Here is a 19,372-nt window from a genome sequence, read left to right on the forward strand (position 1 = left end):
CTGCGTCAGTTTGCTTAGAAGCCTTTGTGTATTTATCCTGTAAAAATTTCAGTATATCTTCAGCAGTTAAGATAATGGGGGTCACTAAATAACTTTCTTTATAATGAACTGTCGATAGGAAAAAAAATATATACTTGCACAATGTCCTATCATATATTGTACACTCTTCACTGCTCAAGTTCAGGTCAGAATGAGGAATAAAGGATAAACAGGATATAAATGAAAAGAACTAGGTACTACATTTTCAAATTTTATTGAAAAAAAGAAAACATCGAACATTACCCAAGTTCTAGCAAATGATATTTGCTGAAACATTCATACCTTCTATGTTAACACCATATTAAAATGGTTGAACAGCACATATCCATTTCTTGAAATAAAGAACACAAACATCCTATATAAAGTTCATCAGTCAAACACAATCAAGATATTTAACAGAGTTGCAATATGAAAAAAAAAAAAAATTAATATTCCTGAGACTGAGATTTTGATTTGGCAGACTTGCTAGAAGTTGGTGCCTGGCCTGCCTTCTTGGGTAACAACACTGCCTGGATATTAGGCAAGACACCTCCCTGTGCAATTGTTACTCCAGACAGCAACTTGTTCAACTCCTCATCATTGCGGATGGCAAGTTGAAGATGGCGAGGTATAATCCTGAGAACAAAGGAAAATTTGAAACTACAATTTAACAGTCACACATGATTAAAAAAATTTACTGCAAGCAGGAAACTATAGGACTTTTAAGACCTATTCAAGCTCTCAATGTAAAACTGCAATGTTCAGTCCTGAAGAGAACATATGATTTTGATGTGCTTACTAAAGAGAAACTGTACCTTTACAAAATATGTACAGAATTATAGTCGCGACACTGTTATTCCCAGTGTGACTCCTCCTCTTTGCTTACACCTTAGGAAGTGAAGGCTCTATAAAGTCTAGGTACGTAGTATCGTTCGCTATTTTTGTTCTTTCGTTGCCGAGCTACCAGACAAGGAATCTATTTGCCATACCATTAAACATTATCATGTCGTAGCTCCTATGACAATAAATCAAATGCACTGTAATCTAGCGGCAAATAACGTCTCGTGTGCTTTCTGCAAACACCAACGAAAGAGTCAAAATGACGGGTGATTATATTAAGTATTTATCGAACCTTAGGAAACGCATAACGTTATCAGGAGCGAATCACAAGACACACACGTTTAAATGTAGCCGACCTGCAACGTGATTGGCTGTCAGAAATAAGAGCGATGGGACTATAGTAATGTAACATATGAATGGGACTATCTCAGAATATATAAAATGGGATCATAAATTCAGAGTACAGAATACCAACAACAAATGGGAACTAAGTTTTTGAAACAAAGCGAGGTTTCTTGGGGAGAAATATTCAAAAAGGCTGACCCAAGTAGAGCCCAGAGAAATAATAGTATGCATGCGTAGACTTACAGAAGGTTTGAAGCACATATGCATAACAAATGAATGTTATATAAATTCCAAAATGTTGCCTTATGTCCTTTTACTCTATCTCAAAACGATATTGATTTTCCAATCATTTCAGTCTCGTGAAAAGTAGAAGTTATTCCGAGAATTACCCCTTTATGAAATGTTATCTTAAATATTTGAAACGTAAAAATAGAGTAATTGTTAAAAATTATCTTGTGTACAAGTGATACTAACTGAATAGTTTTTATATGAGAGGCTGCTGAGGACATTGATGTGTCGGAAATGTGTTGCCATCCTTCACCTGGACTGAGAATTGCACATTGCAAGGAATTTTTGTGCAAAATTTTTTCAATCAGTTTTGAATGTTCAGCCTTTGACACGGAACTGGTCACTGTTCAGAGACCAACTCCCACCTCCGAACAGCTCAGGAATCATCATGTGCACTGTTCACATGCATGCATTTTATATACAGATTCGAAGCCCAGTATTTGTAACGAGAAGAAAGAGCTCTATCATTAAGCCATAAAGGCTTCTTCATAGGGAATATGTCTTTTGTGACATACAGATACGCTGCTACAACATGATTTCATCCTTGGACCTAGATACTTAATATTTCCGTGTGAATCTCACATTAACCCAAATTACAGACATATTGTGGGGTAATAACATTGCATTGCTCACAAAGTAACTCGAAACTTCTTGTGTAAGCAACGTTAGTCAGCCATTTAGAAAAAAAAAAGTGTCGTTTCTTGAATTTTCAACTAAGACTCAGTTACAAAAGAAATATGTACAACTTGAGAAATGCTCGCTTGAAAGATGAGTTCAAATTATGATCTTGCATTAGCAGCAGTATTGTAACGTCGATCCTAGATCGTCACGATAAATATATATTAAATAGTGCTTAAAAACCGTCAATTCTTTAGAAAAGCTACACTAAAGAAGGCACCGACCATTTCCTTAGTAATTCGTCCTGGCCCTCTCGCATGTTATGTTGATAAGTAACAAGTGGGGGAAGAGGGCTACAAGAGTGCATTAGAATATACCGGTAACAAATGATTTTTTATGTTGAAGGTATTTGTGACTGAACTAAAAACAAGTGTTGATCACTATATACTGTACGCGTCTCAGAAGCCAGTGAAGCAAAAGAAAATTTGCCTTTTATGAGTGAAACTATTCTGGAGAATCTATCCAAAATTACCCACGGACATAGCACAGAACTATTATCAACTCGTGCAATGTCGAATACCGGTACCAAGTTTTCCTTTTTTTCCACTTTTCTCTAATCATTTTACTTTTCTTAAAGATGGTACATACTAAAAAACAATCATGTTTATTAAGTGGAATACAAAACTAGAACAAAAATTTTATTTCTAACAAACTGGGGTATCCAAACTGGTCTAGGAACACGACATCAAAATTGTAACATGTTGCGAGACTAGACCTATTGAGGGAAAATTTTAGAACATGGATTGCACTTACCAAATTATGTCTTAAAATACTAAAAAGAGCAGATTCGTCTGCGTTTGTCGAATGCGCATCATTATATTTACGAAAAGGCACTTTTCAGTGCCAATAATTTATTTTGTGTGCACAAGGTTGGAATTTTGAAGAGGGAAATGATGCAATCCATGTTCTGGAATTTATCCGAGATATTTTTGTGGAGATGCAGTTCATCGTATACGTAAGGTATAACAAAAGCCTAAACTAACCAAACATAAACGGAGTACGAAGGAAATTATCTCAGCGCTAGTTCAGCCTAACTATTTTTTTATAAAAAAAAATACTGGCAGAGACCATAATTATGTAGGGTAAATATTATTTGTATCTTTGGCGAAGTTTCCTCATTCCTGTAATTTACAATAAAGCAGATTCATAACATATAGCTAAAAGCTTAAAATTAGGCATACATGCTTCGCTAATATATCTATATTTATACCTAGTTTTCTTGTTATCTCTTGCAGCATTTCCTGCCAACTCCAAAACTTCGGCAGCTAAATATTCCATTACAGCACCTAGGTATACTGGTGCACCAGCACCGACACGTTCTGCATAATTTCCCTTCCGTAACAATCTATGAATTCTTCCAACAGGAAACTGGAGACCAGCTCGGCTAGAACGGGACTTCGCCTTTCCTTTGGATTTGCCTGCATAAAGAATCGCCTTGAACAGTATGAACATGGATTTTAAATAGTAGCTATTTAACATAAACCACAACGTAATTAAATAAATACTTACCACCTTTGCCTCTGCCAGACATTATGCAAAATTTATAATGCTTCCAACGAAAACAAACTGAAATATAAACACAATGCTTTTAAAAAACACAGAGAAACTAAATAGCAACAGTAACCAGCAGCAACGACCAACGAGCCTATGCCACTTTTTCGCGGGAAAGGAAATCAACGGATCGAATGTGTAACCAATAACAAACGTTAGAATGGTTAGCCAATGAGATGTAAGAGCTATTTACAAATACGCCAATCACAGGACTTCGTTTCGACCCTGTTTTGAATATCGTGACATCTGCTTTCCTATCACAGAGTTTCGAGTTGGAGATTATCGAAATGATCGATTCTCATGACGTTTGTCTTTGTATATTATCGACCCTTGATTATCGACAATCGTCATTACATTACATTCTCATATGTCTATGATAGTCATTAATGGGATTACACGTCATTCTGGAAAAGTGTGTGAATTTTGATTCGAAACATGGCAACATTACGAGAAAAACAAATAGGTGAGAATTTATGAATGTCAATAAAAGTATATCAACTTGTGCATTCTGTAAGAAATTACATAGTATGATTTAAATACCGAACATAACCTAATTATAGCAATCTTCTCATGTCAAGTTACTATAATTCAGCATATTAACACAATTTTTTTCTGTGACAGGTGCTTTGAAACAGATGTTGAATCTTAATCAAACGCAAACTAAAACACTGGCAGGTGAACCCGTATGGAAGATATTAATTTACGATCGGTGTGGCCAGGATATCATATCTCCACTAATTTCAATCAAGGAACTACGAGAACTGGGAGTAACATTACATGTGTACGTTTCCACTCACATTGATATTTGATGTTATTATGCATAAATATGTGGCGCTAAGAAAAAATGTGGTAGGCATATGTCATTTCTTGCAGTTTTTCAGGAGCGATCATTTAAAGTTTGAAAGACTACAAAAGGTGAATGTAAAGTATCCAACGCCCACTGAACGAATATTTCACTTTTATCACTTCCACTGTTGCGCTATAATCGTATATGCAAGGTAGGCTATAACAAAAACCTAAACTAACCAAACCTAACCTGTCAAAGAAGCAAGTTATGCTAAATATGTGTAAAATTGGCCTATGTCTCTATAGTGGGCGGGACATAAGTAACATTGACCCTATAAAATCATAATAATCATGGTTTATGGGTTTGAGAGAAAAATAATAGAAATATGGATGACATCTTTTGTCACAATAAGTGTACCCTCAGGATGCACAACATATCGCATAATCTCATTTTCGCCAAAAATTGACATAAGCTTACCATATCGTCTCTTGCCTTGGAACCACAGAAATGTACTTTTTTTTCTATTTGAACTAGACTTACATGCATGTCCACTTTTACCGTTTAGACTGTTTAAGAGTAGCCTATAATCATATAATTATGGTAATGTAATAGATCTGCTTTTGTGTAGGCAACTTCATTCGGATAGAGATCCGATTCCTGATGTTCCAGCGGTGTATTTCTGCTTACCAACGGAAGAAAATTTGGGTCGCATTGGCCAAGATTTACAAAGTAACCTCTATGATGCTTATCATCTCAATTTCATCTCACCTATATCGAGACAGAGACTGGAGGACTTGGCAGCTGCAGCTCTTCAAGCTAATTGTGTCTCACAAATACAGAAGGTATGAGAGAACAACATATTATGAAAATTTTTAGTATAAAAGACGATTTGGTTATTCAGTGGATGCAATCTCTTGGCTAGGTCATATGGACTCACTAACCAATAGGAAGTGTGGTCCTCCAAACAGTTTGGGGCTTGCATGTAGGTGATATAACCACCTTAAAATAAAAATATGGTTCCTACATTAAAACTGTTATATTTTTTCCTAAATCACTGTTCAATATCTTTATGCATGATGTCAGGAGAAGTAAAATATTCCGGAGGTAAAATAGTTCCCAATTCGGATCTTAAGGTGGGGATACTTTCGACCTCAAGCATAACAAAAACAGTGACTAATTAAAAGGGAAAAATTGTTCCGGGGCCGGGTATCGAACTCGGGACATTTGGCTAAACGCACCAACGCTCTACCAACTGAGCTAGCCAGGAACTCTAGCCAACATCGACTCAATTTTTCCCTTTATATCCACACTCCTCAAAGTAGGCTGACAAACCGTCAAACATTCAACAATGAGTGCACATAACTCTGTGTGATTTGAATTATGGTTTTCTGTTAACGAACAGTGACGTGTATTATGCAAATGTAGCTTTCAGATATAGCTCCCTGTGAAGCTGATTTGAATAATTTCAAGGGAAAAATTGTTCTAGGGCTGTGTATCGAACCCGGGACCTTTGGCGTCAAGTACTGTCATTTGTGGCCAGACCAGAAAACTCATACACGGTGTAGCCATGATCCCTCAGAACTTGAGCCATTGTGCCCTGAATGCGATGGTGCCTACTATTGCACAGTACCTCCCCATACGCCCAAGCACCCAAGATTAGAGTCGGGCAAACAGCCTCTTACTCCCGCTCGTCTCGTAGGCGAGACTGGCTGGCCGATAACGCCAGTTCCGAGAATCGTATTCTCGAGATTGGCACTCTCGGGAACGAGGAATACCGGGTCCCGGCCTGTTATCGCACGGCCGACTTATCGCTACGAAATGCGTACACTGACTGCCGGCTTAATTGCCGCACATCACTGCAATTCGTGACCCTTTCTGAAATATTAATGTTCATGAAGTAATTTAAGAAGGCACAGCAGTGTGGTATGCAATAATACAGCACATTATGATTGTTGACATTCTTACAGAAGTCACACTATTTTAATGAACTATTTATTGCCTTTCTGGAGAAGCAAAATAATGCAGCACTTTCAGTCGTTACCTAATCCTAAGCTAGTCTAAAACAATAACAAGTTATGGTTGGAGCTATGATATACTTTCTCGCTATCAGCATTTCGTTGACATTCCATATTTAATCATTCGATAGTGTTTTGTATACGCTATAGTAATGGATATCACACGACTGTATTATTATTGCGCGTTCACATCTGGATGTTTCGTTGTTATTCAAGGGCATCTTCATCAGCATGGGTAATTATTGCGCTGTGTAAGGACGAAATAAAATAATTAATACTTATTTATATTAATATAAAGAACCAAAGACTCTGACAAAAGATATTTTTGTTTCCCAACTGATAAAATGCTGAATGTGAAATGGAAACACTTTTGCAAGGGGAAGGACAGAATTACGAAATAGAGTAGATCCTTTCACAAATTGATCATAATTACTTACAAATGCATTTTAAGGAACCCGGAGGTTCATTGCCGCTCTCACATAAGCCCGCCATCGGTCTCTATCCTGAGCAAGATTAATTCAGTCCCTACCATCATATCCATTTTTATATTATCTTCCCATCTACGTCTCTGCCTCTCCAAACGTCCTTTCCTTCCGGCCATCCAACTAACACTCTATATGCATTTCTGGATTCACCCATACATGCTAGATGTTCTGCCCATTTCAAACCTCTGAATTTAATATTCCTAATTATGTCAGGTGATAGTACAATGCGTGCAGTTCTGCGTTGTGCAACTTCCTCCATTCTCCATCCCTCTTAGCCCCAAATATCTTCCTAAGAATCTTATTCTCGAACACCCTTAACCTCTGTTCCTCAAAGTGAGAGTCCAAATTTTACAACCATACAGAACAACCGGTAATGTGACTGTTTTATAAATTCAAACTTTCAAGTTTTTTGAGAGCAGGCTGAATGACAAAAGCTTCTCAACCGAATAATAACAGGCATTTCCCCCCATATTTATTCTGCGTTTCCTCCTGAGTGTCATTTATATTTGCTTTATCATAACAACAGAGAATAAAAGAGAGTTATTATTATTATTATTATTATTATTATTATTAAATTAGTTACTTTACGACGCTTTATCAACTGCTATAGCTATCTAGCGTCTGAATGAGATGATAATGCCAGCGAAATGAGTCCAGGGTCCAGCGCCGAAAGTTACCCAGCATTTGCTCTCAATGGGTTGAGGCGAGAAACCTCAGCCAGGTAAAGGCTGGTTCACAATAAACCGGGAACGGAAACGACAACGAGAAATAATCTATACTAATAATAAATCTGTAAGCGAAATTTTTCTGGTAATTTTCGCTTTTCCAAAAATAATTGGTGTTAACATAAATAATTAATTAATCCTCCTGAAACCGAAAATCGCTTTTTTTTTTAATTTTTGTTTGTATGTCTGTCTGTCTGTCTGTCTGGATGTTTGTTAGCTTTTCACGCGATAATGGGTGAACGGATTTCGATGAAAATTGGAACATAAATTAAGTTCGTTGTAACTTAGATTTTAGGCTATAGGGCATTCAAAATACTTTATTTAAAAGGGGGGTTATAAGGGGGCCTGAATTAAATAAACCGAAATATCTCGCTTATTATTGATTTTTGTGAAAAATGTTACATAACAGAACTTTCTTCAAAAATGATTTTCGATAAGTTTTATTGCAGGCAAAATTTTGATAGGACTGATATTTAAGGATATAAAAGAGTTTTAAAATAACAATACAATACATTTCCACCGACGCCTCAGATTATAGTGTCGTTGTTCCGTAACTGCTATGTGCAAAATATTAAATTTTTTAGTAGGAAGAAAAATAAATTTATTCGTTGTATAGCAGTACTGCATAGGAGATCGTGAATTCTTACATTTTTACACAATCAACTCTATTAATTTGGAGTGATTTATTGAAGGATGCATTCAAGACTAATTTAGAAAAATGTTAAACGAGTTATATTTGCACCAAATGAGTGGGCATTTTAATTATTTAAATACAATTTAAATTAAGTAACATATTAAACGATTTATTCTTCTATCAAACACGAATGTTCCCTGGACCCAATGTTCTATTTTAATTATGTAATTACTTTATATTTATTTCTAATAAGTGCAGCGGAGCGCACGGGTACAGCTAGTGTTAAAATAAATGTATTTAAATGTGAACATTCACAATTAACGAGAAGATTGCCGGAGCCCGGAAACGGGAACGTGAAAGTTAATTGTGAATGCTCACATTTAAATGTATTTATTTTAACAATATTTCCGTTATCGTTGTCGTTTCCGTTCTCGGTTTATTGTGAACCAGTCTTAACTTGTCCCAACCAAGATTCGAACCGGAAGCCGATCGTTTCACAGTCAGGTGTGCCAACCGTTACTCTACAGCGATTATTATTATTATTATTATTATTATTATTATTATTAGTATCATCATTATATCATTATTATTATTATTAGTATTACTGTTATCATCATCATTATCGTAAACATTAGGATGATTAAGATTATGATTATCAGGATTATTATGATGGTTATTATTTATTATTGTCTTGTAAGTTATCATTAGGTACAAGTATTAGAAATCTGATTAATTCTTAATTTGTTATTCTCGTTCCTATAACATAGGATAATTATTGTAAATCATATATGCCTATATAATTTTATATTGTAACATGGCTAGAATACAATAATCATTGTTCTGTAACAATAATTTATAACGTGCACACCAATAGAAAGTGTAGTTTTCTATAGTATAGGCTGGTTCACAATAAACCGGGAACGGAAACGAGAACGGAAATAATGTTAAAATAAATGTACAGTATTTAAATGTGAGCATTCAGAATAGTTAATTGTGAATGCTTACCTTTAAATACATTTATTTTAAAAATATTTCCGTTCTAGTTCTCGTTGCCGTTTCCGTTCTCGGTTTATTGTGAACCAGCTTTTAATATTTTCATGTTTCATATCATTGTGTTACAAACAATTTTTTTATTTAGTTGCTATAAAAGATAGCCTAATTACTATAAAGTGTAAACCATCTTGGACTATATAGCCTCATTTTCAACTACCTTTATTAAAATACCAATTAATACTATCCGTACAATAACGAGTTTTCATGCGTTGCAGGGTTCCGTACAAATTTTACGGAACAAACGTTTGAGTCATGAGTCCTGCGCTAACAGGTTAACTCGCCGTTATTCGAGAACCGGTAAAAATTTTGAGTGGCCATCACTTTTAAAAGTAATTTCCATCCTTTCTCAACATTTCTCTCGCTTTGACCCCCCCATCTAACGTGAAAAAACAAAAGTTTTCAGCCTACAAAGGTGAAGTTGCAAATGTCTATTCTGAACACATCAATCTCCATCGAAGTTAATATTTTTTTTCTCACTTTCCAAAAAATATTTTCAGTTCGATTTTTTTCCTATGTTTTCCTTAGACATTGAGCTATCAATTCAAAAAATTACAGCGCGATTGATTAAGTATTATAGGAGCTACGACATGATATATATTTAAAGAACCGGGAAATGTATAAGCCAATGCTTCCTATAGGAGCGCGGCCCGAGCGATATCGCTTGCTTATCAGTACTACAGTCCCGTCTAGACCTCCGAGACTGTCGGGAGTGATCTAGTATCGGTAATCTCGGGACCAAGAGAATCTCGTGTTCTCTATCAATGAGTCATTTGGCTACATTCGGTACGGGCGCACTAAGCGAGACTGTGGAGATTACGCAACCGAGAACGGGCGATAATATGAGGCAGTCTGCCCGACTCTACCCAAGATATGTGCAAGAGTTTTGTGCTCTCTACGGTAGTGCTGACAGACATTACCATCTTGAGACCTGCCTGGCAGGAAATGCACCACAGACACACCTACTGTCCATTTGGAGCACGATAAGCCCTATGATCACGAATCCACTTGTTTGCTGGTATATATTCTCCATATAGTGCCTTTGCCTTTGTGAGGAAGTTGGCTCCATAGAATTGCTTCTTGTTCTCTTAGTTGTCGTTGAAATATTCTTGCATCAGGTAGAAGGTTGTGAGAATTGAGATTAGCAGTGATAAGTTGTGTACCAAGATCTAGACAACTTAAGCATTCATCATTGAGGTTGCGAAAGTGATTAATAAATATATTATTATCGCAGTGAAGAACATGACAAATGTTAATATGTTGTAGTCTTGTTTCCCAGGCTGTACAAAAGACAGCATTCAGTTCTTAATGTAAATTTCCCTTTAAAAACAATAACTTATTTTTTTATGTAGTTATTTTCAATTCGTATTTCTTCATTACTGGTACATAATTTAATTTAAGAAGTAGTGTTTGGAGATTATTTTCTCTATTGGTTCAAATTACATGGCCACCAGGGAAAAATATATTTGAATGTGTTGTTTATGAACTTTGTATTTAGTTCTCTTTACCAAATTATGGTAACTTCGTTAATATATACTCATGTAATTTAAATTATAAAGGACTTCTCTATCATAAATCTCTTAATATTATATATATTTCATTTTGTGTTTCAATTCTAATTTAAATACTTATACATAGGCTTGCAGCCCAACTGTTCATGAACTCTAGGGCTTCTTTCCGTAAATGTCTGTTAATTTGAAAGGTGTTAAAAACGAATGTCCAATGTCTTTTATTATATTATGATTTTTATATACTACGTATATTCAAAGAAGATGAGGTAGCCTAGACAAAGGCTTGTGTATATAAATGAGTGAAGTTTTTTTTCTCTTTTTCATAATGAAATACGACCAATGTGCAATAAATGTATAGGCATTGTTAAGCACTCATAATTAACATATGTTAATTCTGTTACAGGTTTTTGACCAGTATCTGAATTTCATTTCCTTGGAGGATGACATGTTTATTTTGAAACATCAGAATAGCGAGGCTATCTCATATTATGGTCAGTTCCACTTAATTCACTTTTATCATACTTGAAAATAATTAAGCAATACTTGTTTGTCTTATGTCTAGGGGGTATGATTTTATGGTGATTATTTTACCCTGATTTCGATGATTAAAATAGTTTAATTTCGGTGCATATTTCGTAAAAAAAAAAAAAAAACAATTTCGTGTAAATGTTGTTGTTGTTGTTGTTGTTTTCTAATGCCAGGCGTTTGACAAAAAAGTCATTTGACCTCTTGCACTCCAATATTTTTCAAAGATATTATTACCAGCCACTGAAGCACAGATTTTGATGTGTTCCGAATCCATTTCTTGGTTTGAGTTGCATAATGTAAATGTTTCGCACCCTAAAAAACATAAAAAGAAATTATAAAATAAAACTTTTTAAAATTATTATTATTATTATTATTGAACAATTCCTTTGAAACTATCAGAAAAAAGACAGTTGTTGCGAGAAAGAGAATTGATAGTTGTCTGCTTGCACTGCTCCTTGGAAGTAGTCCCTGAAACTATACGTACATTGTTGCCAGATGTCACATGCATGTAATGCTGAACGATCAGGTATGTAGAAATGTTCATGTATATTTTATAGCAAACAAAATTGTTAGGTTTTGTTTGGAAGAAAATAATTTTTCATCCGAATTCTCCATAAAATGTTTTTTGTTGAAAATATCGTAATTATGAAGTAATTTTGTGGGTTTCTATCATTTTCGCGAAAATTCGCGGATATATTTCACTTAATTTTGGACTTTTATTAAGGTAATTGCATTTTCCATGTATAAAATTAAGTTTTTAACCCATTTCGCATATACCGTTAATAACAAAAAGTCATACCCCTACTTATGTCACTTGAATATTTTGATAATAATCATTAATATGCAATAATGTTGTAATAATGTTATTACATTGTTTATATAATCTGAAATCTGAGTATTAGTATAATATATTACTAGTCAATAATGTATGCAGTGGAGGGGAAAAGGAACTAACCACCCTACCCCATTATATCCTGGCTTAGTTGCCTCATGAGTGATGTCTTATTGGTGTCACTTATGAGGTTCAAACCTGTCTTCAGACAGTTGACTAAACAACAACAATATTATTACATTTGTATAATGACGATACATTAGTTATAGTTGTAAAGTTGGAAGTGATTGCTCTACAACTTCAATTTTTTTTTTTTCCAGCTATAAACCGAGGTGAAATTAAGGACACAGAAATGGAGGCCATTATGGACACGATAGTTGACAGTTTGTTCTCTGTATTTGCAACATTAGGTATGAAGTTTCTTATTCTTTGTATATTATTAGTTTTAGAATCATAATAGGTTAAGCTTAGATGATGGGACCATATTCACCAGTCTTGATATGGAAAGTTTGGCTATTGACGTTACTCTCCACTGTGTTTCACAAAGTTTTGATAAATCTATTTGCATATGGACTGATTTCATGAAGGCTATAGTTAATGTCACATCCCTAAAATAATATTGTTGTAACTACCAAAAATTGAATTTTGAGTTACAGGCAGTTTTGTAATCTTTATTTAATTCTCTATCAAACAGTAGAACTAACGTATATCCAAGTTCAAGGGCAAAGTCTTCAGGGCTTATCTTGATACTTGGTAATCTCGATTTTTCATACGACTTTGAAATGTTTATCTTGCATTTGCTCAAAACTAACTTTAGGTAGTTACGACAGTTATTTTAAGGATGTGATGTAATCAAATACACGTATGGATCATATGACTATTCCTATATAAAAATAACAGAATAACTTAAGAATCTCCAGAAGAAAATTATATTTCAGTGTATACCTAGTCACAATGGTATACCTGCAAATGAGAAAGTTGATAATATTGTGAGACAAGCAAAATACTTGTATTTACAACCAAGACCTTTGAAAATGGTATTGCTTCAATAGAACCTCATTTTACAAACATATGAGAGCTGTTCAGAGCAGAAGTGGTGTAAGTCAAAAATGGGTAATGAGGGTTAAAGTAAACATTCTATAAATACAGCGCAAAGTAGCAATTAATATTCAATTTATTTAAACTATTAGTCATTGGATAGCACGAAGGACATATTAACTGCTACTTTGCACTGTATTTTACAGAATTTTTACTTTTAACCTCGTTACCCAATTTTGACTTACACCACTTTTGCTCTGAACTGCTCATGAATCAACAATAGACTGTGCTGACAAAGCAAACTTTTACTCACTATACAAAAGAAACTAAATGACCTGAGAAACTTGCCAAGACATATTCAAACATTTTGAACAAGAGACAAAACAGATAAAATTGTCACAAAGTTATATTTACACTTATTTCACCTTTTTGATACAATAGTTCTGTTTGTTTAAAGTGGAATAACCAATAAGAGTTGGAATACATTCTTTGAGCTACCACATCCAGGCTTATTGAAAAAGAAATCCTTCAGAGTTCATTTTCTCTTCTATATAAATATAACCCTAGAAATATACAATGTGATGAGATATAAGTAATATATTGCTCTAATAATAGTGTGAAATCACTGTAAGAGTATCATTTCAACAGAGAAAGGAGCCTCAACCAGGGACACGTTTTCATGTCTCATGGCATTTGTAAAGAAGTTCCCTATATTGTAATTATTTTTTATTTACTGCAAGTTGATTTATTGTTCAGACAGCTTATGATTTATTTAACAGAAATAAGTTCTTTAAATTATCATATTCTGCAGGTACTGTTCCTGTAATTCGAAGTCCACGTGGTAATGCTGCAGAGATGGTTGCAGAAAAATTAGACAAAAAGTTGCGTGAGAATCTCAGAGATACTCGGAACAGTTTGTTCCTTATGGATGCCACTTCCCAGGGTGGAGGCCATTTCAGTTTTCAACGACCACTTCTCATTGTCCTGGACCGGAATGTTGATATGGCAACTCCTCTTCATCACACTTGGACATACCAGGTACATTTTTATTTTTCAAACAAAATTTGAATGTTGAAAGTGATTATTATTGGCAGTAAACATGTTGATATGTATAAAAAGCCTTAATGCCCTTACCATGACAGTTTTTTTTCAAAGTGTATAGTCCTGGTCAGCTTACTTCATACCCTAAGGGTGAAACCTAACCATTTTTCTCCCATTACTACATATGCTAGTGGATTGTGGTGGTTTTCTAGTTTGCAGGTTGAATTTTCTTTTGCCAACTTCGTTTCGAATATTGATACTGATAAATACTACAAATGGCAGTGATTTTGTGACTGGTATGTTGGCAGCATGTAGCACATATGGGCGAATCCAGAAATGCATATAGAATGTTAGTTGGGAGACCGGAGGGAAAAAGACCTTTAGGGAGGCCGAGATGTAGATGGGAGGATAATATTAAAATGGATTTGAGGGAGGTGGGATATGATGATAGAGATTGGATTAATTTTGCACAGGATAGGGACCGATGGCGGGCTTATGTGAGGGCGGCAATGAACCTTCAGGTTCCTTAAAAGCCATTTGTAAGTAAGTAAGGTATGTTGGCAGCTGAGACAAATGTTCTCAGTACTGGAAATTAAATTAAAATTGTACTAGATTTCTGAGCCGGTTACTGGAAGCTAGTGAAATTTGAACACACTAATAATTAATTACTATCAGTATTAATATTAATGCATACGGTAATAGTTATTTTATATGTTGCGTTGTGGTTATAATTCAAGACTATAGTCAGGTAAATTTTCGGAGTTAGTACTAATAAATACATTTTTAGGTTAGGTCTCGTGAATCAATTGTTTAGTCAAACCAATGAATTTCATATTGCCAGACAAAATACCTAACATGTTGATCTCTTTCTCGTAGGAAAATATGTTACTCATTATTGAATTATATAGAATAACCTTTCAACATAAAGGTAAAGTGCAGTAAGTAAATAAGTCATTCAGTATGTAGAATCGTATGATATCTGGTAACAGTTAGCAACACTGACAGGACGGGAATATTTGCCATTTAGGAATTGTTTTTACCTGATCCTCACTATATCTGGTATAAATTTTTACATTTTTTAAATGATCACTTGGAATTTTTGCAGCAAATAAATATAGAACTCTCAAAAGTATAAAAACAATGACTGGTCCAGAACCAGATTGTAGTTAAACTGTAACATATTTTATGTAAGAAAATGGGTTAATAAAAGTGTCCCCATTTCTTTTAAATTTTTTTGGTATATAAGGAAGATTTAAGAGATACAATGGTGATAATTTGATTTAATATCTTTTAATTTTCAAAATCTGGTCACCCTAGAGAACACCATCTGCAACTCAAAGGACAAACTGTAGTTACTCATAGTGAGGTAATGAAAGGTTCATTTTGAGAATTTTATTTATGACACTTACAAATCGATTGTTGTAAGGTCCTTCTTGACCAATTCAGGACTCGCTTCCAAATATCTATCTCTCTTGCTGTGGAACTTGTGAGTATCTGTCTCCCTTGCTAGCAAACTTCCAAGTGAGCGTAACTCAAAATTTAGCTATCCACAAAGACTCTTTTTCCACACTTCTTCGTTTACGCATGCACCTGAGCTACTATGATGTAACTGATATGGAAGGAATGCCAGTTGAAAAAGATGGCGTTGATGGACATTGGCCAACCTCGCTGACTGAGTCTGCGTACACAGCTCAGGAGAGTAACACCCTAGATCATAGTACTCATTATATATGATCTGGGGCAACACTTTACACATCCCAAAACACAATGGCCAGAACTTCTTGGTTCATGGCAATGTTGGATATTTTCTTTATTAGGGTGACCACTTGATTTCATGCGTGTAATGATGTACCAATATTTTATTGCTGGTTATTATGATTTCCAAAATCTCTTTCTTCTTAATGAAATTACTGAAGGTACAGTAAAGAATTTGAAGAACGACTTTCTTTGTATTCATTGGTCACCATTTTGCCAGTCACCATGCATATAATGTTCTATATAAAAATCTCTTCTAGATTAGTGTGATAGATGGTTCTGACTAAATTGCTAATTCGGTTCTACCCTGCAGTGCTTATCACTATCGCGTATTTTTTCTTCAGATAATCTTCTTTGTCATTTATAACATGTTGTACATTTATGTCCCTTTTATCTTATACATCTATCAATTATAATTGATAATTATCTGTGCATTTTAGAGGAAGAAAAATATTTCACCGATAAAAAAATATACAGGATAACTTTCATTAAGTAGGTACAGAATTATTTTGTAGGGAACCTCCCACTATCCCAGATTTGACTTAGTTCAGTTGGTAGATGAAATAGTCAAACAGAATTCATCTGTTTTGTAAATCTACTGCAATTTTCATGTGCTAACGTGAAAATGAAAATATTTTCGTTTAACTATTTCATAGTGTGTAATTTCCCATAGGCACTGGCACATGATGTTCTGGACTTGACACTGAATCGTGTTGTTGTGGAAGAGAATGTTGGGCGATCACCAGCTGGTGGTGCTAAGGTGAAGACACGGGCCTGTGATTTAGACTCGAGGGACAGGTTCTGGATGTCGCATAAGGGCAGTCCATTTCCTATAGTAGCAGAAGCTATACAGGAAGAGCTGGAGCAGTACAGGTCGTCAGAAGAAGAGGTGAAAAGGCTGAAGGCATCTATGGTGGGTGAGATATTATGTTTCACTTTATCGTGTGTATTTTGTTTCTCATTTAAGAAATAAAATTAATTGTATAGTAGGTACTGATTTGAGGAACAAAATATTTTACATTTATTTTTTATTTAAAACTTGAGTTTTTTTTTTTTTTTTTTTTTTTTTTGTCTTCCTGTTTACTTTCTGACCTTCAGTTGCCCATTTTCTTCTTATTCTTCCAATGGCAGCAAGCGTGAAGTCGTGATTTTTTTTAATCACTGCATGCTAGGTGCCGAGGCGGGCCTCACACCTCAGAAAAACCAAGGTTTAATGGTCTCCTAGTTATGCACTTTCCTTACTCCTGTATCCTTGTAGCCTTAGTTTTATCACACTATTATTGTGTCCTAAACTTCCCTATGTCGAAATCCTAGGACGAGTTTCTAAATTACAAATTTCTACATAGCATTCCTATTACTCATATTCTGAGAACCAGAAGAAAACATCTAATATTTTCTTGTTTTATATATACAGTATAAACTAATTGTTATCTCGTAACAATCCCCTTTCTTTATAATTACATCATTACCCCTGTCCTAAAGTTTTGCCCCTCTTGTCTGTCATCCTGTTTCCCTTCTCTCCATCTTGGCAACAGATAGCAGGACGCAACGATCTGTGCACAACAAGATTTCTTGATGGCTTTGAAGAAGCATTGGTATGGTAAAGTCTTTTGTAAATATGTCTTCATCTGGTATTGTGATTTTTTGTGGGTCGGTAAATTGCATGTTTGTTGTAATTTCAGTTGGTTTTGTGCTTGGTGTTGCGTATTTGTTATTTAGTTTATTTAAGAATTTGTAAGCTTTTGTTCACCTCTCTTGTAATTTACTATTTTCAAGAATTTGTTCCTTTCCCCCCTTCACCACATAATATTGCTGACGTTTTTCCAATTGTTGATATTTTCTGGTAATTTTGAATCTTTTTGCTAGTTTTCTTTCTTTTTTAAATTACTCAAATTACTTGTTCAAATAGGGTGTTTACTTTTACTGTCCTTGAAGGACATACTTGTTTGCATTTTCAGTGAGTTTCTTCAGTTCATTATAAATTTTGATATGTTCAATTATTGAATCTATTTCACTTTTTGTGAAGTTTCGCAGTTCTTCTCACTTAGCTTTTTGGAAGTTTTAAGATATTCCTGATTGTGGTGTTTGGTGTGAAATTTAATTGTAAGTAAAGATTGTTCAGTGACCTTGGCCAGCATCTTCAATCACATCTCTTTTTGTAGAATCTTGGTGATTATAGAAACAATTACTAGATGTGGGTTGGTTATATTGTTTGTACAAATTCAATTAATGTATTTAAATAGGTAATATGAATTTATCACCACATTTTTTACTTTTTGCATATACTTCTACCTTCAGTATGTGCAATATTAATCTCCAAGGTCAATTTATAAAAAACTGTCCAGATGATTAATATTGAGGAGAAAAATTCGCTCCGGCGCCGGGGATCGAACCCGGGTCCTTGGTTCTATGTACCAAGCACTCTGATCACTGAGCTATGCTGAATTCAATCACCAACACCGGACCGAAACTTCCTCCTTCAATGTTTCCCTTTGTGGCCTGACTCCAATTTAGGCATATATGTTGACGTATATGTCCAATGTCAACTGCCATTGTATTAGGAGTGCACTCAGCTGAGTGACTTGTTTGGCTGGGATTCCGCAGTTAAGTGCACAGTAATCTGTACAGACATATGCACTGCAGTTATGAGAATTATAGATTTATTAATTTGTCCTACAGAATAATATCTGTAATATTGACAATTAATATTTGAGGAGAAAAATTCGCTTCTGAGAATTATAGATTTATTAATTTGTCCTACAGAATAATATCTGTAATATTGACAATTAATATTTGAGGAGAAAAATTCGCTCCAAGAATTATAGATTTATTAAATTGTCCTAAAGAATAATATCTGTAATATTGACAATATTTGAGGAGAAAAATTTGCTTCTGAGAATTATAGATTTATTAATTTGTCCTACAGAATAATATCTGTAATATTGACAATTAATATTTGAGGAGAAAAATTCGCTTCTGAGAATTATAGATTTATTAATTTGTCCTATAGAATAATATCTGTAATATTGACAATTAATATTTGAGGAGAAAAATTCGCTCCAAGAATTATAGATTTATTAAATTGTCGTACAGAATAATATCTGTAATATTGACAATTAATATTTGAGAAGAAAAATTCGTAATATTGACAATTAATATTTGAGGAGAATTATTCGCTCCTGAGAATTCTAGATTTATTAATTTGTCCTACAGAATAATATCTGTAATATTGACAATTAATATTTGAGGAG

General features: G+C 34.5%; 2 protein-coding genes across 2 annotated transcripts in view; one reads left to right on the forward strand and one right to left on the reverse strand.

The window, feature by feature from the left end:
- Positions 1-237: 237 nt before the first annotated feature.
- On the reverse strand, positions 238-3,837 carry LOC138709015 (histone H2A). The gene is made up of 3 exons (XM_069839464.1): positions 3,679-3,837; positions 3,380-3,587; positions 238-654 (listed from the first exon to the last, which is right to left on the reverse strand). The coding sequence occupies exons 1-3, from the start codon at positions 3,698-3,700 to the stop codon at positions 465-467; spliced, it is 420 nt and encodes a 139-aa protein (XP_069695565.1). The 5' UTR covers positions 3,701-3,837; the 3' UTR covers positions 238-464.
- Positions 3,800-19,372, forward strand: part of Slh (sec1 family domain containing Slh) — a 30,440-nt gene continuing 14,867 nt past the window's right edge. Inside the window, exons 1-7 of the mRNA XM_069839463.1 lie at positions 3,800-4,183; positions 4,342-4,501; positions 5,136-5,349; positions 11,331-11,418; positions 12,608-12,697; positions 14,137-14,363; positions 16,795-17,034. Coding sequence (XP_069695564.1) covers positions 4,156-4,183; positions 4,342-4,501; positions 5,136-5,349; positions 11,331-11,418; positions 12,608-12,697; positions 14,137-14,363; positions 16,795-17,034 — 1,047 coding nt within the window. The 5' untranslated portion in view covers positions 3,800-4,155. The remainder of the gene's footprint in view (positions 4,184-4,341; positions 4,502-5,135; positions 5,350-11,330; positions 11,419-12,607; positions 12,698-14,136; positions 14,364-16,794; positions 17,035-19,372) is intronic.

The sequence above is a fragment of the Periplaneta americana genome, chromosome 11 (assembly GCF_040183065.1).
Source record: "Periplaneta americana isolate PAMFEO1 chromosome 11, P.americana_PAMFEO1_priV1, whole genome shotgun sequence".
NCBI lineage: Eukaryota > Metazoa > Arthropoda > Insecta > Blattodea > Blattidae > Periplaneta > Periplaneta americana.

Excerpts from the sequence above, each read along its gene's own strand:
- LOC138709015 (XM_069839464.1), bottom strand. The coding sequence starts at position 3,700 with ATGTCTGGCAGAGGCAAAGGTG. Across the intron at positions 3,588-3,678 it reads GTCTGGCAGAGGCAAAGGTG|GCAAATCCAAAGGAAAGGCG; the intron begins GTAAGTATTTAT and ends TTCTTTATGCAG. Across the intron at positions 655-3,379 it reads AGAGATAACAAGAAAACTAG|GATTATACCTCGCCATCTTC; the intron begins GTATAAATATAG and ends CTTTGTTCTCAG.